Raw genomic sequence first — 23868 nt, forward strand, 5'->3', positions numbered from 1 at the left:
AAATAAAAAATCAAGTGAAGGATGAAGGCTGGTATTCCAGACCAGACAGGAACAGGAGTGAACCACTTCAGTGGCAGAATGATTTGTGGGATTGGGATAAATAATTTGTCTATCCTTTCAAAAGCCTTTGTAGTTTCTGTTTGATGCAAAATAGAAGTCATCAGAGCAATGCAAAGAGCAGCACAGCATGATCACAGTGGTCACCTAGGAAAATGGCTTTTGTAATAACATGGTTATATACGTGGAAGGCAAAACTGCTTTTGTTCAAGTCAGAAAAAAGGGTTGTTGCAATGATCAAAAATGCAACATAGTAAGATCCTGAGGGACAATTTTAGCTTTGTAAGTTGAAAAGACCAGAAACTAATCATGACATGGAAATAATACGCAAAATCAGACACAGGGCACACAAAAGGACCTGCTTCTCAGGTGAGTCCGACACCGTTCAAGAACATAGCAAAAGAATTTTAGAAGAGATGGCATCGTCGCATTAAATGAATTCTTCTGTCTGAATTTTATGTGTGGTAATACATGTTCCGTAATTGATGGGCAGAACGATTTTTGTTTTGAAGGCTACGTACTATGAATGTCCCACTAGCGACCTGTACGCAATACTGCACACTGTGAATCTCCCAGAGACGTTCCTTTTACTCAGCTGAATCTTCAATCTTGCACAAAAGCAGCAGTTTAGGTAGAGATGCAAGTGATAAAAGAATTCCTCCCACAAAATCTTATTTGACTCTTCAACTCTCAAAATGTGAGTTCACGTATGAGTTCTAGGCTACTACAGAATAGAGGAGAACAAGATCACGGAACACTTCTCCGTAACTGAATCTGCTACAGTTATAATGGCTTGCAAGCACTTTAACAGAGAACTGCTTTCTGAGTTTTGTTACCTTGAAGGACAGTCTAAACAAAGTATTTCTATGCCCAAACCAGAGGAAAAAAAAAAACTTTTATTTTTGTTTTGTTACATCTTTTCGACCTAAAGAGAGGGGCAAACCACGAAAGAGAAACCCTGGCCACACTGGAATCAAAGGAGGTTTTGCCAGAACTCCATGCAGGCTGCAGTTCACCCATATCAGAAAAACACTGCACTGGCGTAACGTAATGCAATTTGAGTATCAGCAACTTAGGCTAATTTAGAGATATTGATACCAGAAGAAGGTATCAATGGAAGCCATCTTACTGACCTAGCAATGAGCTAAATTCCTCTTAGAAAAAAAGTGAATTAAAAAAAAATAAAAATCACTGCACAGGGGAGGGGGGAGTTAAAAAACAAAGAAACCAAAACCAAAGTTGCAACCATCCAGAACTGCTAATGTAGCCTGAAGCAAAAATATTCTGTCACATATAAAAGTTGAAGGAGAAAAAGGGAAGTAAAAGGTGTAAGAGGGGTAAAAATCATGTTTTTCCAGGCTGCAGGATACAGGGCCTTCATCTTGATTTCCAGTAATCACTATCGATTAGAAGCATGATACATTCCAGTGCCTGTATACTTACCTTATTCCAGATATGATAATTAAATAATGACTAGAAAAGTATAATCAAAGTACCAAACCATTAAGAGAAAAAGCAAGAGCAAACAGAGTGCTGGCACGTGAACATACTGCAATAAAGTAGAAGGAAAAAGGTTAATCTTTATGTTGTACTTCAAGCACGTTGTCTGGTACAGGGGTTCTCCGTGTGCTCTCCTTGAACTCACTACTCCATTCCTCCCTAAATCAGGACAGGACAGGGGAAGAGAGCATAGACAGATATTCAAGACGACCTAAGGGAGTTGCAATGGTAATCCACAAGGAAAAAAACCTAAGTGTTTAAGTCCTATGAAATGTCCAGCCATTGCACTGATGAATCAAAATGGAAAGGCTGGAAGGACAGCTTCATAAAAGCATAGCTGTATAATAAAGATCGGAATGCGCTTCATATCTGGAATAGGAAAGCAGGTATGTTATTACATACTGTTCTCTGGAATTTGGTGGGTTTGTTTTTGTACAAACATTTAGAGACTACCTGCTTCTGTTCACAATTGCTTCCTCTAAATCTGGTATTTGTATTAAAATAAAGGATATCTATCCTCCCAAAACGATTGCCGTTTTACCACAATAAGAATCTATCTATTTTGTTAGTTCAGGAAGTCACATTTATTTTAGTACGTGCTATGTAACAGCAGATGTGCATTAAAACGTGTCGTTGCAGGATATAGTAACCACATCACATGAATAAGCCAAACAGCTGAAACAAGAAGCTACAAAGACCTTTTTGAACATGAGCAGCCTCCCTGATCTCTATGAAACTAAATCACCTGTCTGATATTACTCGCACATATGGGAAAGATACAATAACCAGGCAATAGATCTTATGGAAAGCACAGCCTTGCCCCTTACAGCAGTACACTTGTTTCACAACTGCTACCTACCCTACTGGCACTTTTCCCCCCTCCAAGTTATGCATTTAGACATCTACAGTATATCTACAACACAATTATGATTCAGGTATTATTTCCCCAAGGTACAAGAGCTCTGAGGGTGGAGGCGAGGTTGGTTGGTTTGTGGTGTTTGGATTTGGCTTTTTGGGAGTTTTTTTTTAATCATTGCCTGCCCTCACATTCCTTCTCAACATCTGCAACATTTGAGCTGCAAAATCCTCTAAATTAATCAGCTTCTGATCTAACATTTCTGTCAGAATTGCAATATCCCCGCACCCTTTCCAAGGTGCAATGCAATCAAGAAACGATGTTAGCCAATTTTTACGTTTATATTCAGACTATGAGAAAGCAGTTTCGAGTGAGATACCGCCAGTTTTCCGAAATAATGGTAAGAGAGAGAAACCCAAGTAACAAATTACTACAAAGGGACATATTTATTTTAAAAAGAGAAAACAAAGAGGGAAATCCTTCGCCCGGATGAATCCTTCCTGATTCCATCTCTGGTGTTTGAAGATGAGCCGCTGTCATTAGGACTTCATGTCCAACTCAGTAGGAAAATGTCACCAAACACCATGCTAAAAAATGACGTCAGAAACACTGCAATGTTCCTCATCCTCTATCTAACCGTACAGAAGCATACAGTACAAATCCAGTTTTGCCTTCTGACATACCCAGGCTTGCACAGGTATCTCCACAAGTACCTTTTGCGAGCACGTGGGCTCAAGAGTCGGACATTCTTTGGAAATAAAAGCTACCCAGATTTTACACTGGTAATCCCCGAGCTTTAGGGATCGTGGACAACAATACTGAGTGAGTGGTGTGCTTACCAACAACTTCAGGACTGTAATTAGGAATTTTTTTCTAAACTTCCTATGGCCACAAGAAACATTAAGGTGATCTCAAAGACAGTGCTGTCTGCCATCCACAATCTCAGGTCAACTGTTTTAGACCTTTTTCCTCTAGTAATTAATAACAGCTGTGCTTGGGAGGTGACCAATACTAGCAGACATAATTGAACAGTTCACATGATACTAACAACAACAAAAATTCAAATGAAACTCAACACCACTCCAGTATTCACCAGTGGGGAAAAAAAAAAGCAAGAATACTAAAGAAACACTCCTAAGAGATAACATATTTGCTTACAGTTTTTAAGATTCCGATATGATCATTTTGTTAAATGTTTTTCCATATGTGAATAAATTCCACTATTTAAGACGACAGTTTCTTTTCTACCGTATTCAGTTCTTATAGGATGAGGATTATGTCTTGTTTGGGAAACTGGGTGGAAGTTGTTAATGGTCCTTTTCAGGAAGCACGCATCTGTTTTTTAAACCTCTTCCTTCCTAAACTTGCTAAAGCTGGCCCCAGAAATGTATCAGGAAATAACTGGAGGATGAGGGGGATGGGGGATGAAACCTTAAAGACCCCTTGTCTTTAAATCTAAATCTAAATTTAAATCTAAATCTAAACGCGTTACTTCTTCCTGTTCCACGGAGTCGCGTCGAGCGTTAGCACATCACACCTGGCTGGGGGGGGACCTGTCACCCCCAGAACAGGTCCGCATTTCAGCGGCCTCCCGGACCTGGCAGCCTGGAATTAATTAATGAAGTGGAACCAGCACATACTTGAATGCAGCACAAAATCAAACGCGGCAAGCAGTACAGAAAACAACCAAACATTACTGCCTTCTTCAATGCTCTTATTGCTGCAATGTGGAAAGGTGAAACAGTAAAGCCAAATGCAAATTAACCAATGGATGACAGTGCCTCTAGCAGTCATTTCTACCATGGGGGGCTCTCGGCTGCTAAGCTCTTACCTGAACAAACAGGTACAGTAAGAACAGTTATCCTACCTAATAAACAGCAGCCTTGGACATTTTCAGTCTTTTAGGGTTTAGAATTATTTTAAATAATCTGTCTAAAGCCACATGATTCATGTGGCTATTACAAACAGTCTCAGCTGGAACCTCTCAGTACACAGGATCAACATTTCAACTACTAATTCAGCCGGAAAGCCAGGGTCAGGAATGCTGTCAGCTCCATGTTCTCACCGACTCATGACAGGAATGTCGTTTCTGCACCCTTGCTTCTTGATCAGCTCTTAGTGCTCAGCACAAGCCACCTTCCCAGAGACGAGGCCAGATATTTAACTGCTGTGTTTTAAAAAACCACCTTTGGAAGCAAATGGACTAAAAAAATACCCAGTTATTTTTGGAGCATTTCCTTCTATTTCTTTTTGTTAAGTAACAGCAGATCTTGTAAGAATATTTCTAGTGTCCTGAAAGAGTCTCAATGCAAGTCACTTTTTTTTTTTTAACCTCAATAAATGTCAGAGAATCTCTGCTGAATGTTTTGGACTGTTTCTCTTGAATGAAGCTTCCCTTCTAAAGTTCTGAGCAAACACTGCTACCAAAATAATTTGCCTCTTCAAAATACCCTACAAATTTCTTATACTACTCCTGTAAAGCAGTAAAGCATGCCTCCTGCTTCAGCAAGGAGAATGTCAAACCAGGTGAAAAATGATGCGAGAGAGTTCAGGGTGGAAGTCATATCTGGAATAAATTTTAGAATTTGGGAGTTCCTGATTCTGTATCTTCTGTTCCACACGTTTGAGTGTTTTTTCTTCCTAAAAACCTCACTAGAAGGCTTACCTTAGCAGCAGCTTAATGAGATGTCCACCATGAACAGTATCCTAATGGCTCCTATTCTCCTGGCCTGGCCTGGCCCCCTGTCTCTCTCTGTCTGGGAGCCCTTAAGTATACTCCTAAACAGGCTGCACACTTAAATAAAAGCTTAGGAGCAAAGGACGTTCAGTATCTTGTCTTTTTTAACCATTCTTTCAGCACTTTATTAAGCAATTCAGTCAAGATTCAGAGAGATTCTTTGTGAGAAATATCTAAAGGATGCTTCTTCAGTAAAAACACAGGGTTGGGTTTTGCTTTAACTGCTCTTACAGAGTATCTGCAAAGCAGCAGATAATTTCTTCACAAACGATGTACATAAAAAAAATCAGCACAAATTACTTCTGTAAATTTATAGCCACATCACATAAATAGCTACCAGAACCTAAGAGTGCCAGTGATTGCTTCTTACAGTGGAACTTGCACTGACTTAGAGCTTCACAGAGTTGCCATTGATTCAGTTCACTATATATACACACGCCACTTCAAGTAGTCATTAGTAATAATTCTATAAAGGAGAAAGAAGCCTTTCAAGTATTTTTCAGGTGATGCCACTCCAAAAATCACAGGTGCAAGCTTGGCTGGCTCAAACCTTGTCCGTAGTAGGAAATGACAGTAACCTGGGAACAATCCATGGTGCCTTCATTCGCTTTTATAATCCCCAAGGATAACACCTACTTGTTACAGATAGAAGCTTCCACATGGAAGAGCTATAACATTTTAGCTTTTCTGACAATCCTTTAACAGAAGAAAGATGAATGTTGCCATTAACGATTTCTTCCCACCTTCATTTCCTATGGGCAATTTTAACTCGCTTTTTTGGAGTTACTTTTAAGCAGCAGGAAGTTATGCAAGCTGTAATAAAACATGGCACAGCTTCATTACCTGTGTAGCAGTACCTACATGTACCACAGGAACTGTTCTACAAAGCTCTATCAATCCTTCCTTTCTCACTTGCATGTAGGTTTGCATTTTGGAATGACCTCACACATCAGATTAAAAGGAAACAACTAAACGCTGCCGAATGCACCAATTCTTTGCTTCTTGAACTAAGGCCACTAAGAGGAAACTAGAGGATGAGAGGTTTATCAGTAAATCCATCCAGCACTTGTATAGTTAAAACTTTGTGGTTTGTTTAATGTTAAGAACTGCTTTTTAAGATGTCCTCATCCGCATCTCTCATTTGAAGAAGGTTTTTAGCCTACTGTGAACACCACAAAGAGGAAGTTACTTTTAAAGAGCACTAAGGGTGACAAATGTGAGCAAATATATCTCGCGAGAGATACATCATTGCTTAACTAATGGATGAAAAATTATTAATGTTGACACTATTTATGTTTTCTGCTAATGTAAATAAAGACCACTAAAAGTCAGATGACAACAGTAAGAATCACAGTATAGCTATACTATTGCCACTAAGGAAATTATTTTAGAAAGAAGGCATCTCATTTAATGGAAGGGAAGCCATGGAGAAAATGATTTCTCCTGAGGCACACCATCTGAACTTCTTGAGGAGATACGCAAAAGCTGCCAGTTATGCATCTGACCCCACTCATGACCCTAGATGCAGATGGTATCCTGTTCTATTGGTCTTTCCCCGCCCACCCACCCCCTGCCCCATTAAAAAAAAAAAAAAAAAAATCACTCAATTTAAAAATACAAGTTAGAGGAACGATGGATGACCAATGGCCACAAAGGGGTCATATTATCCTCAGCTGTCTCTTTGGCCAGTTAGTGTCTTTTGGAACTTCTGTAAATGTGAAATGAAGTGCCCATTTAACACATCCTTTTAAAGCCTGTACGCAGAAAAATCAAGTGAGAATTTGATGCAGGTCCTGGCTAGAAAATGTCCTGGCAGACAGAGATCAGTATTACCTGTTACCTCAGCCATGTCGTAATGGCTCTTACCTTTTTTTTTTTTTTCCTGCCATCCCCCTTCTTACTATATAACAGAACACCATTGCATTGACTTCATGCAGTAAACTGATTTTAAGAAATTTGTACTGAAGTACTTCCTGGGACTGCTTTTAATTTGCTTCTTTCACAGCTGTGCATCCTATATTAAAAGACTATCTCAACCACAGCAGGTCCTGAAATTCTGCAAGCAAAGCAAGCTCAATCTCAATCACATAATAAAAGAATAACAGAACAAGTTTCCATTTTAATAACATTTTGTATAGTCCCTTAAATTTGATGAATGAATTTTCTTGGTATCGCTAAGGAAAAATAAGCCCATCAGCATTTTATAACCAGTGAAAACAAGCCACAGAACGGGTGATACATCAAGTTCATACGAGAAATGTGTGCCATAACCACAAATAGTTTCGTAACTCCAGACAGCCACAAACCCAGCCTCCACATCAGTTGTTTGGCCAAGTCCACATAGACATGGGCAGCAAATTCATTACCCATAAACTGTTAAAAATTTCATGTGAGCAGAAAAGGGCATTAAAAACTGCTTATCCTGGCAAGAGTTCTACTCTAATAACAAAAATGTCTTCAAACGTGAAAATGCACAAGCTGCTTGCGTTCGGAGCAGGTTTCACACCGCGCGCAGGAAGTCCCTGGGCTATTCTAAGAAGTGATGGTAGAAAAGAAAAAAAGTCACAAAAAGGAGCACAATTAACGTGCTTCGGATGTAAGCAAGAAACAACAGAACATGAAAACGACTCTCCCAGAAATAACACAATCTTACAATAAATAACAATGTATACAACATAATATTCCAATACAACAATGCTCAGACAATGCTCAGCTTTATGCCCCAGAACTGATTCATTTGGCTTAATTAAGAAGCAACTATGGAGCTTTCATAAAAGGGGTAAGAAAAACTTCATCAAACTACTTTGTACTACCTATAAGTACTTTCAGAACTTTACTTAATGGTTAATTAGTAAATAGCTAATTGGTAAAATAAAGTAGGGCAGATGCTCAAAGAATGCTTCTGCTCTCATGACAGATCTAGTCGCACAGTTTGCCCCTTCCTAAGTCCCATCCTGTTTGCATCCCATACACATCACTGACCACCTTTTAGACCCAACAACAGATACACACTAGGCAAAAACATCCGATTTAGATGCTGACATATCTGATAAAAAGATAAGGGCATTAAAACTTTCAACTTGTCTCTGTTAATATTTTCACACAATCAGGTTCCCTACTCTGGCTGAAATCAAAGGTTCTGGAAGAAATTCCATTAACTTCACAGGAAGAACCACAGAATCGTTTAGGTTGGAAAAGACCTTTGAGATCAGCGAGTCCAACCGTTAACCCAGCACTGCCAAGCCCACCACCAAACCACGTCCCTAAGCACCACATCTCCCCGGCTTTTAAATACCCCCAGGGATGGGGACTCAGCCCCTGCCCTGGGCAGCCTGGGCCAGGGCCTGACAGCCCTTTCGGGGAAGAAGTTTTTCCCAATATCCAACCTAAACCTGCCCTGGCGCAGCTTGAGGCCGTTCCCTCTCGTCCCATCGCTTGTTCCTGGGGAGAAGAGACCGACCCCCCCCCGGCTCCAGCCTCCTTTCAGGCCGTTGCAGAGAGCGATGAGAGCTCCCCTCAGCCTCCTCTTCTCCAGGCTGAGCACCCCCAGCTCCCCCAGCTGCTCCTCCCCAGCCTTGGGCTCCAGCCCCTGCCCCAGCCTCGCTGCCCTGCTCTGGCCACGCTCCAGCCCCTCCATGGCCGCCTTGGGGTGAGGGGCCCAGCGCTGAGCACAGCATTCGAGGGGCGGCCTCACCAGTGCCCAGCACAGGGGGACCATCACCTCCCTGGTCCTGCTGGCCACACTATTCCTGATACAAGCCAGGATATATTGGCCTTGGCCCATCGATCCAGCCTGTCCAGATCCCTCCGTGGAGCCTTCCTACCCTCCATCAGATCAACAATCCCACCCAACCTGGTGTCGTTTGCAGACTTGCTGAGGGTGCACTCGATCCCCTTGTCCAGATCATCGATAAAGATCTTAAACAGGACCGGCCCCGATGCTGAGCCCTGGGGAACAGCACTCGTGACCGGCCGCCAACTGGATTTGACTCCATTCACCACCACTCTGGGCCCAGCCAGTTTTTGACCCAGTGAAGAGTCCAAGCCGTGAGCAGCCAGTTTCTCCAGGAGAACGTTGTGGGAAACAGTGTCAAAGGCCTTACTGAAGTCCAAGTAGACAACATCCACAAAGGAAATTTACTGCCAGCTTCTCCCCCTTCAGCTAAGGGCTTGCGTTTGTTTCATTAAATTATTGCACTTCTGGAAGTGTGCAATTAATTTCGTTTACTTTCAAAGCTCTTCACTAATGTTTACAGAAGAGTAACAGCTACACAAAGAACACCAAAACTCTTTACCAAGGTTATATATTTAAGCCTCAACTGTCATACATTGTCATTTGCCTGTCCCATAATTCAAAACTAAGATAAATGAATGAGATCTCTTGAAAGATGATGTATTCAAAACAGGCCAAATAACACATAGCCAAGTTTTTACATTTCTTTGAAGAACTAACTTAAACACAGAAGAAAAGCAAAATCATAGAATTAGAACTTTGTGCTTAAATAGGTAAACTGTAATTAAATTGAACAGGTAAACTGTAATTCTAGTAATGCTATGGCTACGCTTTGTAATTACCAGGGTATCTACACAGCTTAGAGTTACACCAGTAGGAACACATGCTTGCCTTATGTAATATGAATTCTTAAAAGCTTTAATAATCAGTTATTTATCCACTTAATAGTAAAAATAAACCATTACAAATTGCCTCAACTTTTCAGTAATATGCAGCTGTTATAGAATAAACTTAATATTCAAAACACCCCTTTAATGCTTTATTCTACTTTATGAAGTAGATAAGTCACTTATGCTGTAATATGTGACAACATCGGGTTCGTGCCCTACATATATTAAAATCAAGTTTGTTCTAAACATATAAGGATGTCAAATTCACATTTCTTTACAAACCTAATCAAGTACAGTAAGGTAATTTGGAAGGGAAAATATCTCAAATTATAAGTTCTATGAGGAAATACATAAAAATTCATAAAGTGTTTTTAATCAACATGCTAAAGAAAAAACAGACTAGTGGAATATTGCCATCTTCTGAATTACATTTTTAGAAAATCAGATCAGAAGTCAATTACATTCTCACAGTGAGTTAAAATTGAGCAGAACCATTAAGCACACAGCAGCAGATATTTAAATGTATTAAGTTACCTACAGTCAAGTTTGGAAATTAAATGCTTAAGCACCTTTGGCAATTCTATGCAGATATATGTACCCACCGCTACCTAAGCATCTTTAAAATAAAACTGGCATACAGTTCTAAACAGTGCAAAGGAATAACTTTGGCAGCTAAACTGCTTGTGCTCTGGGAAGGAGAGCTTTAAAAAGACTGCAGTTCAGTTTCCAGTACTGTCAGATGTTCACTAAAGCAGCCAGATCACGGAGAGAAATCTAGCGAATCCCTTCTCCACGAAGCGATTAAGCTCCGAGGGGCAAACAAAACTCAAAGGGCAACCTCTATCACCAGTACAATGCAAATACATACCGTTCAAATAATATCTTCTATGCGCAAAAATCGCAGCTGAAAGTCTCAGCATTTCCTAAGACACAGTCAAATCCTTGCAGTATTAGTTTCCTTGAGAAGAGTGGTGAAAAATATCAGCTAGGTTGTTATATTACCATTGTCTTAAGAATTAAAAGATCAATTAAAAGAGTAGACCTTTTAATCGAACTAATGACTGATTTAGCAGATAGGACAGGAGAGAATATAGAGGAAGGAAAGGAAACAATCCTCCAGTACAGCAGCAGATTTGGATTTGCAAATTTAGAATTGAGTGAATGAAGACTACTTGCATGAACCTTGCAGGTTCACAGAAAAATTATTGTATTTTCTACTGACTAGTTTTTGTAGTTATCTAAATTAACAAGTTCAAATAACTGTAAAGATCTCAGAAGCCACCACTGGAGCTGTTCTGTCCTCATACAGGCAGGATGATTTCATGACAGTCCAGTGCTCAGAATAAACTTGCAAATTCTCAGTCTAATCTTAAAATCTAATTTTTGTAAGGCAGACTGGTAGGGTCCTGTAACGCCACGTGCATTATAGGCTCACTGCCTGTAGGTTTAAAAGTGACTAAATTATCTTACTCAGCCTCCTGTATGGTAGTGGTTGTAGCTTAACCAGCAAGCATATAGCTCTGTGAGTTTTAATTCTCTCTTTTCTGCATTTTTGTTCATCCGTAGAGCTGATACACTAATATTCTATTGAGAAACACATTCACACACTTGTAAACAATAACTATTACTTTTTGTAAAATACCCTTAGAGCATTTCCAAACACTTGTTGGGCTTTTCCCCCTCCTTGCTGCTTTACACCGCAGCGTAGGAAACGGGGTGCAGTTGCATTATGAAGTGAGTCAGCAGCTGTCAGCAGATACCCTCCAGCTGGCCAGATTGCATAGCTACAGTAAGAATGGAATGGTAGAAGTAATAAAAAAATTTTTTCCCCCAAGAGATAAGGGGACCTAAGGGCTCCCAAATGAATTAGGAAATCGCTGCTATGCAGAGATAATACTCTAAGATTACCGTGGCACTGAAAGATGCCCCCAGAGAAAACTAGGGAAACTCTTATGAAAAATCATGTTACACCTCTCTGTCACAATAAACTTTAAGATTCACCTGCTTATGTCTTCCTACACTATTCTGCACTGAAGTGACCTTGGTTAACAGCCTGCACTGGTATACATCCCTTCCAGTTGTAGCCATGGGCAATGGCATGCCGAACAACCCTCTAGAAATGTTTGCACTTTGGTCACAAAGCAGCTTAGGAAAACAAGCAAGCATCATTATTTGCATTTTGCAGATAAGAATCTGATCAAGAGAGAGGTTGGATGGTTCACTGAAGGTTACACAGAAAACTTAAGGATCATGCTGGAATAAATACAAGCTAAGCTATGTAACCTCAAATATCTGTATGGAACTATTTTTTTTTCCCCAGCCTACTCTTACCAGCCAAAACTGGAAAGTACGCAATAAAAATTTTTGTACAGCAATACTACTACTGACAAAATACTGATAAGATTTATAGTTATGAGGCTCACCTTTGTTTTTCTTGTTGCTAAGTTCTTGCTCAATAAGTTATTTGATAATTATTTTCCTGATAAAATGTGTCCAGTTTAAAAAACCAAACCAAAACAAAACTAACCTAGTACAACAGGTTTCTTCAGAAGATACAGGCAGATATAATCTAGTATTTAATGAAAATCAGGCCAATGTACTGTTAAAATGACTTTAACTTCTCTTTTGCCGAAACAAATAGTAGCTCCTCTGATTTGCCTAAGCAGACGACCAAGTATTGCTGCACTTCATTAAAACTATCATTTTTAACTCTTGTAAAGCAAAAGCCATCGTCTGAAATAACTTTGCTTATCAGTAGGTTCTGGCTACAGTGAAAAGCGTAGTGTAGGATCCCCTGTCCATACCAGTGGATTTGACAGTCTTACGTTGATCTGAACTATCACGTATGGTACAGCAGTGTCTTAAACGGGTTTGTGACAGGAAAATCTTGTTAACGACAGACACAGAAGCTCTAGACTAGATTGCCTGAGAAGCAGCAGAGGCTTCTAAAAAAAACTTGCAGAAACAGCTGTAATGAATAACTTCATTATCATTTAATTCAACCACCGAGAGATGGACGGGACAAATGCCCTCAGCGAGGCCTGCCCTAACCCTACAATGTTACAGAGGCACACCAGCATATTGATGGACAAACTTAATTCCCGGTTATGGTTGGTCACTTCTAGAGGCATAGCCAAAGCGTAGCTGGCATTACAGAAATTTATGGGCTTTAAAATAGGCAGCCATGCTAAGTCAGTGAAACCCTGACCTGACTTCTACGCGAGACTTCAGTAAGCACCGGACTATGTGACAATTTCAAACGCTCCCGGTGCTTCTTTGAAGGCTAATGGGCCACCCTTCCCCTCTTCAATGGAATAACTATAGGTAGACTGTTTTAAGCAAAACTTTACACGGAGCCTTCATTTTTCTTACAAGTTTATCTGCATGGTCCATATTATTAAATATTAAATTCAATATAAAATACAGTTACCAGTGATGATATATAAAATTTAATTTTAGAAAATGATTGGATGATGTAATATTTATCACTATAGAACTAATATCGGTTTTTATGTTGAACTCCGCCTACATCAGCCAAACGACAGTAACTCTTGTTTCTTGATTCACTTCCATTATGGAAATGTAACTACAGCTCCTCTGCAAACCTTCATCGAGCCAATCACCACACGCATTTCTTAATGGATATCCAACTTCATAGCCGTCAATAACAGCTGGCTCATTGCTGTTCACAAATGCTCCCGATTTTGCCATGTTGAATATAAGCACATGTCAAGTCTGGTTCTGTAACCCAAAGTAATTCAAACTGAATTCAAACTTCAATTGCCGTTTTCCCTTAGGAAGGAATACCACAAAGAAAAACAGCGTCATTCAAGAAAACAACATTCAATTTATCAAATTACTACACTGCAATGAGATATGAACAGTGCGTGGAAAATACTGCACTGCTAACCACCATCTGCCTATAAAGTCACCGTTCTAAAGACAACATAGGATAGAAAAAATACTACAGGATATTAATCAAAAACTCACTGTTAGTATACCATACACAAAATAATGGCTGTAGCTTAAGAAGTGCTGGACTGCAGTTTATGTAGATGTGGCCAAGAGAGCTTGCAAACAGCTGCCACAAGCAGCATAATATGCTGCTTCCGAGCTTAGTACAAGCTGCAAGGCTCATTTAGGACCCTCAGTTAATAACCAGGCAGCCAGACTGAACTGAACCTAACGTAGTATTATTACTGTCCAAACTAATTATTTTCAATCTAACACAGACTTACGTATACTACTTTTGACTGAATCAGACAGAAAAATAAGAGAGTGTTATGTGCAGATGTCAAAAATATGACTTCTAGAGGCATAGCCAAAGCATAGCTGGCATTACAGAAATGTAATGTTCTTTGTATTTCTTGAAGATAAAGTTCTCTTTTGTCCCATATATTTTTCAGTCAGGTAATTTGCTGTCATTAGGAGCAAAACATGCCGCCTGAATGGATCTTTTGAATGAAACATTTCTGATTTGGAGGCAAAACTTAGTTCATTTTCTTTTCTTTCGTCGTTACAGTCAAGGGAAGAAAAAATTTGCATGACCATGGTTAATCTTGCCAAAACACACTGAATCTAAGAATGGGTATAATCTCTTTCCAGTTTTGTACCACAAGTCCTCCACAGCTCCCAAGACTTTATCACAATTTAAGATTTGATCAACAATTGAAACAGATGGCAAAAGTATAAGCGACAGCTTTGCAATATCTGAGAAGCAACCCTGGATTCCTGTAAGGGGTTTCACAATGTCTGTTTTGCTCCACAGTTATGCATATTTTCAGTTTAGGAACATCACCTGAGCATGCCTCATCAGGGAGAAAACAAAAACAAAAAAAACCCAAACCCAATAAAAAACAAACAAACAAACAAAACATTGGAAGAAGAACTGCTTTCTAGGAACCAACAAGTTCCCAACAAAATCTTGCTTTATTTCCCCCTCAAAGACTGCAGAAAGCCAAGAACTGCACGAAGAAAGAATCTCAAAGCAGAGGAAAAGGCATACAAAATAAACTGAATTTATCTTTTTTTTTTTTTTTTCTCCACTCAGGCATTTCTATTTCATTTTTACTGTTTATTCTATCTTTACGCACATATCAATAACCCTTAGCTCTGGAATCTGTGTTACTGCTTTTTCCTCTACTGTTCCATGTCTTAACAGTACAACAACTTGTTTAGTCTAACTCTGCCTTTTTTAGTCAAGATCATAAGTAGCAAGTGGACATGCTTCCTTTGGTTCAGATGTATCTCTTCAGAGATACAAGATGCATGGAATTTAAATTCTACAGATCCTACTGCCGTTCAGTGAAGCACACTTGATCGGGCTTATCCACCTTCAGGCATTCGAAGTCTGTTCCCCTGACTTGCAGCAGTTAGTTCAATGAGACTATTCAAACACTCAGAAGTCAGCCAAACTACAGGCTTACGTACTTGGACGAAGGAAACTCCTTAAGGTCTTCCCTTATTTTGCACATGACTTCAGTAACTCTGTCTACTACTTATTGATCTTCTGTGGAGCAGGACCAGACAAGTATTCCACTGGATCGATTCCGCCATTATTAGCTGTGTCCAGTACAGCAGCACTGAAACCATAGATACAGCGGTACTGGAGGGGAGCGGCTGGCGAGCGGCCCTGCAGAAAGGCATCTGGGGTGCTGGTCGACAGCAGGCTCAGTATGAGCCAGCAGCGTGCCCTGGCAGCCAGGAGGGCCACCGGCGTCCTGGGGTGCATCTGACACAGCACAACCAGCCGGCCAAGAGAGATGATTATCCCCCTGTGCGGATAATCATTGGTGCGGCCTCGCCTTCAGTGCTGTGTGCCGTTCTGGGCCCCCCAGTTTAAGAAGGACGGGAAGGTACTGGAACGCGCCCAGAGGAGGGCAACAAAGCTGGTGAAGGGGCTGGCAGGCGTGTCCTGTGAGGAGCAGCTACGGGCTCTGGGCTTGTCTCCTTTGCAGAGGAGGCGGCTGAGGGGCGATGTCCTGGCTCTCCGCAGCTGCCTGAGGGGGAAGCGGAGAGGGAGGTGCTGAGCTCCTCTCCCTGGGGTCCGGGGACAGGACGCGTGGGAACGGCTCAAAGCTGTGCCAGGGGAGGTTCAGACTGGACATGAGGAAGCATTTCTTTACCGAGAGGGCGGTCAAACGCCGCCACAGGCTTCCTAGGGAGGTGGTCGATGCCCCGTGCCTGTCAGTGTTTAAGCGGCATTTGGACGATGCCAATAATAACGGGCTTTAACTTGGACCGCGCTGAATTGGTCAGGCAGTTAGACTAGATGATCCTTGTAGGTCCCTTCCAACTGAAAGAGTCTATTCTATTCAAGAGGACATCCATGCCAATAAGCTGAAGGAGAGGAGAAAAAGAACTAGAAAAGGGAATGCTAGGAAAGGATAGAAACAGTCCTGCAGCTGTACCATGAGCTCAGCAGCACACCAGTTTATGCATTCTTGCACAAGGCACACATGTCCCAACAACCTCCCTGCAGCCTGTAACTATATTGTCCTTCCAGTCTCTTCTGTAGTATCTTCCCTTTGCTGCAAAACACATTTCACAGACAGTATCAAGGGAAGATTCAGCCGATCTCTCTTATATGTCCTTGTCCAAACAAGATCCGAATCTCAAAAGTATAAAGGAAATCTAGATAACTAACTTATATAGCTGCCAAAAGGTAGGCAAGATGAATCTATCGCCAAAGCACCAACCATTAAAAGACCAAGTACAGACACTGATAGATCTGTGTGTTAATACACACAGGATTGCTTAATAGTCCTGCATACGGGCAGAGTTGTACGGAATTTGCCATATATGTTCATTAGTCAAAGTATTTTTTCATCCACGTCCAGTTTCTGAAAATAAAAAATAAAAGGGAACAATTTCCCTGAGGCCTGTACTGTAAGAAATTTAAGTAGGAGCAGACAAATAGATGCTGGCAAGTCACAGTAAGATATTGTTATCGTTTTAGTTAAACCTTGAAGAAACTTAAACAACCATACTTCATTTAAAGTACCTAAAGATCAGCTTTAATTTCTAGAAACTGGGTGAATTCATACAAGAGACCATTTTCTTACTCAGTTCCCAGTTGCATAAGTATGTTTCAAGACAGTTTGGTCCACGTTTCCACAGAATTTGGCATATTTGTATAGACAGATTTGTACCGCAGATGTCCAACTTGATCACACATTTGCTATCTTCACCAGAATAACCTGTGACACTTACTGGAACAATTAGCCAAATTCTGAGAAGCTGTTGACATAAGAGCAATTGTATTGCACCACCACACAGGAAGCCTGAGATCATTCCAGAATGCGGAAAAAAAAAAAAAGAATGCAGCGTAACCAGCAGTTTATACATTTTTCCAATAGAGCACTTGTAGGCCTTGTTTAATGAGAAATAGCAAGAGAATAACAAAACATAGCCTTAAGATAAATGACATTACAGTACTCGAAATAATACCCAACAGCAGACAGCGTCTAGTCTATAACAATCATGCGATGGATTAATAATGGATTAAGAACAGTCACTTTGTAATAAAGTCTGAATCCAGATGGAGCGCTGACCGTCTATGTGACAGAGCAATATTAAAATGTCATGCATAATTCAAACATATTGTATACATCTTACTGGGCAAGCGGAAGGCCTTTTATACATGAACATGCAAGAGACCAGAGCTTATAGAAATAAAAAGACCCAGATACAATATATATTTTAATTATCTCAACTCTGATAAGCTGATGGAGAAGTAATCCTCTCTAAGCTTTTCAAAGCTATCTCGCCATACCTTAGCGATCAAATATTATTGAGTTTATAATTAAGTTTAATTAGGTCAAAGAATGTTTCAGTTATATTGACTCTCAAAGACATAACAAATGTTCACTCAGCACTAAAAGCAATCAAAATTAATGAACTCTGATGTAGTGTATGCAAATGTAGCTTAAGTCCGGGTAACTTTTTGTTTGTATTTTATATTGGGGCGTATTTTATTAACTTGCAAGCAGACAGATAAGCAGTAAGACTTCTCCAGTTCAGAATGCACTAATAAATGACCATTTGGAAGAGTTTTATTTTCAGTAATAACAACTGTCCTATATAACCAAAATAAATAACTCTTCTGAGGCTTTGCATACGGAATTTTATATTCTTTCTTCTTCTGAACAGGATTTTTCTTAAGTAAGCATAATTTTGTTCTGAAAAGTGCCAGTTTTGTGTTAGGTTTTACCAGCTTTTTGCTCTGGCTACCTCCTGAGTTAGTTACGATTTTATAGAGTTGGGATTCATGAGGCACATCGTATCATCTATCACCATGACAAGATTCCAACTACTTTGCAGTTACCCCTTTTGCAACAGCCGTTAAAAATACATGGCTTTTAACTACCTCGCTGAGGGCTCTACGTAAAAATCTCCAGATAACAGTGTCCATCACCACTTTGCTTAATATGATATACTAACTGTACCTAACAGTCCAAAATTCCCAAAGAGCACTTGGCCTGCAGAAGCTAAATGGACAGCCTGTTTCCAAGCACGGTAGGGAGCACAGTGGAAGAGCTGGCTCCGTGACCCGGACCGAGGAGCACAAACCCTTGCCCTCCTCCAGCACTCCACCAGGCGCAAAGGCGGCTGCACAGCCTGAAGACCCACCTTTCGACGTCTGGGTATCAGAAAAGAACAAAAGTGGCAGCAGCAACAAGGGGTTCTTTCTGGTTCCAGAAAAAATCTGGAAGCAACTCGGAATTTAAGTAAGGAGAGATACAGTGTCTGCACAAGGAGGAATACAGAGAATTGTAGAGCTCTAGGGGGTGTTCTCAACACTAGAAAGTACTTAGCCCTCTAGGATCTTTAAAGCTGTCTTGGTTTCTCTGTCCCAACTCTCTGAGCTATAAAAGGACATTTATAAAAACTAAAATTTGTGTAGGCCATGCTAATTACATAATGTCCGTAAATCAATATGCATATTGAAATCACTCTAGAACGTACAACCGTTTTAAAAGAACAAGCATGAAACACACTACAGGCTGAGTTAACTGTATAGACTGAACACAAGGTAAGCCTTCTGGTGGAGGCCGACAGGAACAAAAGCATGTTGGATAATATGTACGTTTTCATTTCAATACAGACCTCAGTGGCCTCGTATATTCATGCACTCAGCCTCACAGTCTGCTGGCCACATCTGCCACAAGTTATCACAAACTATTTGACATTGAGGCGATTTACAAATCCACTTCTTTAAGCTGGCAATAAAACGAGCCAAGACCAACCAGTCAGTTTAATAAGCCAGTTTATCAACTCCTGAAGCATCAATACCAGTCCAGATCACTAAACAACTACAAAGATCATTTAACACGCTTAGGTTGCCAGTCCTTGTCCTGAGTCAGCAAAGCTCCAAGCAGCATTGCCTGCGAAAGGCAATTCTGTCTTTGTGACAGACTCTCCTGCAAAAAGACAGGTGTGTCTGGCAATGGTCAGTCACACACAAAAAAATTAAAATCTATTTTTATAAAAAGATTGTAGGCAGATTATGTAAATTGGCAGGAGACCCATATGGATGTTGCTTTCCAAGGTATGAAGCAACTTCAGTTTTTAAATAGTTAATATCCTCTTTCTTTGCCACCCCCACTCTCTCCTGGACAAAGGTGATGAACAGATGCTTTTACACAAATGGGAAACTTTAGACAGAGTAGAAGAGGGCCACATCTTTCCGCTGGCAAGTACAAAGAAGAGGCGCATCCCTGAGGTGACGCCTGGGAAGCCTGTGCAGCAGTGACTGCAGCACACGATTGACAGCGTTTCCTTACATCAGCTTCTACACAAGAGAATTTTACATAATTGTCTTAATTATGCAAGAATAGAACACATACTCTTTACAGAAAGATGAAAATAGTTAAAACCAGCATTTTCCATCCCAGGTCAGAGTCAGACATCTAAAAAGCTATCAATTTGTCCAGAATAAATAGTCAACGATTTCAAATTTCCCCCAAAGAATAATAATTCCTTTAAAGGAATCACAATTCCTTTCAAGTTGGGCCCAATGTAAGGTCCAATGCGATTAACTAACATTAAAGTATTACCTAACAGCCAAGGTCGGGGTACCGTGGGTTATGATCTCCGAAACAGTGCTGGATTCTACCCAGCCCACTTGACGTGCCTAGAAGAGCTTGCATTTGTCTGCAGCCACCCAGGCAGACGAACCCTTAAATGTTGTACAGAAAGGGAAAACTGGTTCAACAGCTGACTGTAAACAAAACACTGAAAATGACGATACAAACATTGAACAGCAGGAATGGTAAGTTTTCCCGCATCTATTTTAGTCCCATGGATTGGCAAGGATAAATGCAAGTCTACCCTTATGTCACAACTTGACATGAAAAACAACACGCATTGCGGTTTACTGCGTAATTACACCCATTAATACTTTGATTCAACACCCACCAAAATCAACAGAAACAGTTTGGTCCTTATAGCTTATTTTTAAAGTAAGCAGACATCAGTCACCGTAGCACATTTTTTAAAAATAACAAAACCAGTTTTACCAACTCAGACAAGCCAATATTTCACCTTTACTTACAGAAACAATTAAAAAATTCACAAGTCAGAAACAGTCTATTCGTACGGAAAAGCACAGACGTTAAAAACTGCATAATTTATGTAAAATGTTTTCTGACGGCTTCTTCCCATCTGCAGTGTGTGGCAGAACGGCACAGCTGTACGTGATGCGCGCGTCACCTCAGTGACACGTGTAGGTCTCACAACTGCATTAATCTCACATTACACAGCTTCACAACACCAGCATTAACCACCACTGACATAACTGACAAAATCTCTCATACAGCCATGCGATGGGATAAAAAGGTCTGTTTTAAGTCCTGCATTCACAATGCCCTTTTATCCTGATGATTATTGACTAATAAGAGATTCGCTGCTTTACAAGAAACTGTCATTCTGACTTTTTATTTTTGTCTTTAAAAGTTTTACCACAGAAAAACGAAAAGCAGTGATAGGTTTAAATTTTTAGTAATAAGCAGAACAAGTTATTCATGCTGTGTATGAAAACAATACAGCTGAAAAGATGAACGGGTTTGTTTCAGAGCACGCATAATAGCCATATTTTAATTCGAGGGGGTGGGGAGGGAAGACAAAAAGGAAAACAAAATTACTTACACTTGTATCCAGGCTGCAGATACTGATTGTGTCTTCATCTTGAGCACTCTGTTTTCGTTTCTTCTAGAACACAAAATGAAAAGAAAAGCTCAGTTTTGACAAATAGTACCAACTACTGCTAGTCTGGTCCTGAAACAGGTATACATAAAGCCGTACACACGCATATATATATGTGAGTGTATATATAGTTAATTATTTTCTCTCATCATCATTATAATCACCATGAATGTGAATACAAGCTCTATTTTCACAAGTTCAAAAGCTACTTATTAGCACATTAGCAAATTAACGTTTCTTTTTCTGCTCACAGTTAGGTTCACTTCAGTCAAGCACAACTAAAAGCACAAGTAACGACTGCATATTGTAAATTGTCCTTTGGCACTTGGTATTAACTTTTGTAGCTAATGAAACTGTCAGAAGGAGAAACTTGCCTTTTGTGTCAAAAGCCTATACTTAGATTTTTCAAAACACACATTCAGCAATCAAGTACTATTCTCAGACAGTCAATATTACATAGTGAGGATAACAGATGAAATGTGCTGCAGGGCTTAAATTAACATATATTTGGATTTCAATATCCATGTCAGTGAGCGCATTCTGCTCTATGTTGGAAAATGGCAAGCCCTCCCTGATGTCATTTCACAGGTTCACCACAAGATTAATCTTCCCGCCCTTCAAACAAGGAGTATGAAATTTCATTTAACAGAGCTCTGCATTTTCTACCAGGCCAGGAAGATGTAGGAAACAAGAGAAGTCACAGAACACACGATCCTTATTTATCCAGCTGTGTTGTCTTCCACTGTCAACTGGAGATAAGCATTCACAGATACTAAGAGCTGGCATTTAGTTTCCAGTCTACAGAAGTCAAAGATGAGCAATTTAAAGAACAAAAAACTCCACACAGATGCCATTCGGAGCTCCTATCTTACGAGATGACCAAAGTTCAGCTAAAAGGCAGGAGCTGCACATTCTGCCGGTATTTTTTTTAATTAATAATTTAAAACAAACAAACAAACAAAAAATCCCAACCAAACCAAAACAAGCTATACCCCCTCCCCAGTACCCACATCACTAGCTCTTCTGAAGCCAGTAAAACCACCATTACATCTACTAGGTCAAGCATATGGTTTCTGAGAACTTTCTTTGATGAATAAAGATAAGGAACATTTATCATAAAATCCAGAAGTTTTTATTTCATGCTGTTTTAAAATGAAACGGTAGCTCTTGAAACTTTTTATATTTACTCACTAGTTTTCAGCAGGTGTAAACCTAAGCCTCAGTCTGCAAAATATTAAAATTAATTCCAAAACAATCAATATAGTAATACAATAAAAAGTATTACTCCATCACCAAAAGAAAAAAAAGTTAGGTGCTTGATTAGAGTATGTGCTCCCAATACTCAGTAGGTCAAATTAAAAAAAAAAAAAAAAAAACAACAAAAAAAACAAAACAAAAAAAACCCCCACACAAACAAAAAAAACCAAACTTGTCTCTAAATACTACGCATTTTGGAACTATAACAAACATTTTCTATAATAGAATAGTAGGATAGATGCAATTTCATTGTTACCAGTGTGACAAATAACCACACACACCCCAAAGAGGCAGCTCCTTTGTTAACAACTGATCAAAAGACTCTTACTGGTGGTCACTTGGCTACAGAATAAGACAGAAGGTGGCCTTTCCAACACAGGCCAGCTCTGATGAAAGCGGATTGAGACTATAAATTACATAATACGAAGTACAAGCACGCCAGTGAGGCTACAGGATTCAAGTGAACTTGAAGGAGAGGACACCCGGGCACTGTGGGACAGCTGTACAACTGCGCTCAACGTGGGTATATGGGTCCACACCACAGCGGTGTCAGGGACAGAGCAGTGTTCGTGAGGACAAATGTCCAAGGCAAGGCTGTTCAGCACAAAATGCATTAGCAGTAAATACTAACATGCTCATAATTTATTGAGAGACAACCCCTTTGGTTATATAACTAAATCTCAACACACTCACGAGAAATAAATCCGTACCAACGGTGATGTACGCACCAAAAGGGATGAAAAGGCAGGTAGATTGTAAAAAAAGCGATTACATATTGAATGGGGCTGGGACAGCCTCCACAGAGTAGGTGAAGCTTGCTCTACCCTTATACCTTATTGTGCTAATCAAAGGATCACTCCTCACTTTATTTTAGCACTTCTACTTACTGAAAAGTAACACACACGAAAGTAATCTACCTAACTACATGTACATCGTCCGATTCTTGTTACCTGGAAGTTTGCAAGTATTATACGATTTATGTTCTTTGTACATTTGTCCCAGCAGCTATGCAAGACATTTAATACAGAAATTGTTAAATATCATCAACCACTGCAGTTAAGATTAATGTTTTAATTTTCTAAGACTTTCAAGGGTTATTATCAATAGGGGAAGGGGGGAACACCATAAAAAAAAAATTCCAATAATTGAGCTACCAGATAAATTTCTTTGCCCATAATACGTGGATTAGAAGCAAAGATTGCAGTAGATATTGCGCAGGGAGCTAAGGTGCTCATTAAATTAATCCCTGCTCTTTGTGAGCATCTTTTTCCCAAAGGAGTTACAAGTCCTGTCTCGGTTGCCATAGCACGATGCAGCTGACCTCTGAATCTCTCGTGTTCCAGAAAATTACCCCTTAAATGTTGCTCTCCACTTTATGTTTTAAATCACACGGCACATCAAGTAACCCAAACTTGACTCCATTTTGATCTCAACAATTTGGTGTGTATTCCTTTCACAGAAGATCCTAGAAATACAGTGCAATAGCTTTGGGATGAATGCAGAAGAATTATGTGATAAAGCATTGTATGTATCGCACAGGTTCAGAGTGGAATGAGCTTCACTGCAAAGCCAAGGATCTTTGATAAAATTAATTTATAGCCCAAACACTGCAATCACTTAAGGAGCATATTAA

General features: G+C 40.0%; 1 protein-coding gene across 7 annotated transcripts in view; it reads right to left on the minus strand.

Annotated features, from left to right (window-relative positions):
• Nucleotides 1-23868, minus strand: part of ARHGEF3 (Rho guanine nucleotide exchange factor 3) — a 142265-nt gene that overhangs the window by 42135 nt on the left and 76262 nt on the right. For all 7 annotated transcript variants that reach the window (XM_087744994.1, XM_087744993.1, XM_087744990.1 and 4 more), the window contains one exon: nt 20922-20984. In XM_087744994.1, the coding sequence (XP_087601120.1) occupies nt 20922-20984 (63 nt within the window). The remainder of the gene's footprint in view (nt 1-20921; nt 20985-23868) is intronic.

Source organism: Nipponia nippon, unplaced genomic scaffold (assembly GCF_047370975.1).
Source record: "Nipponia nippon isolate SJK-2023a ecotype South Korea unplaced genomic scaffold, ASM4737097v1 scaffold_9, whole genome shotgun sequence".
NCBI classification, from domain to species: domain Eukaryota; kingdom Metazoa; phylum Chordata; class Aves; order Pelecaniformes; family Threskiornithidae; genus Nipponia; species Nipponia nippon.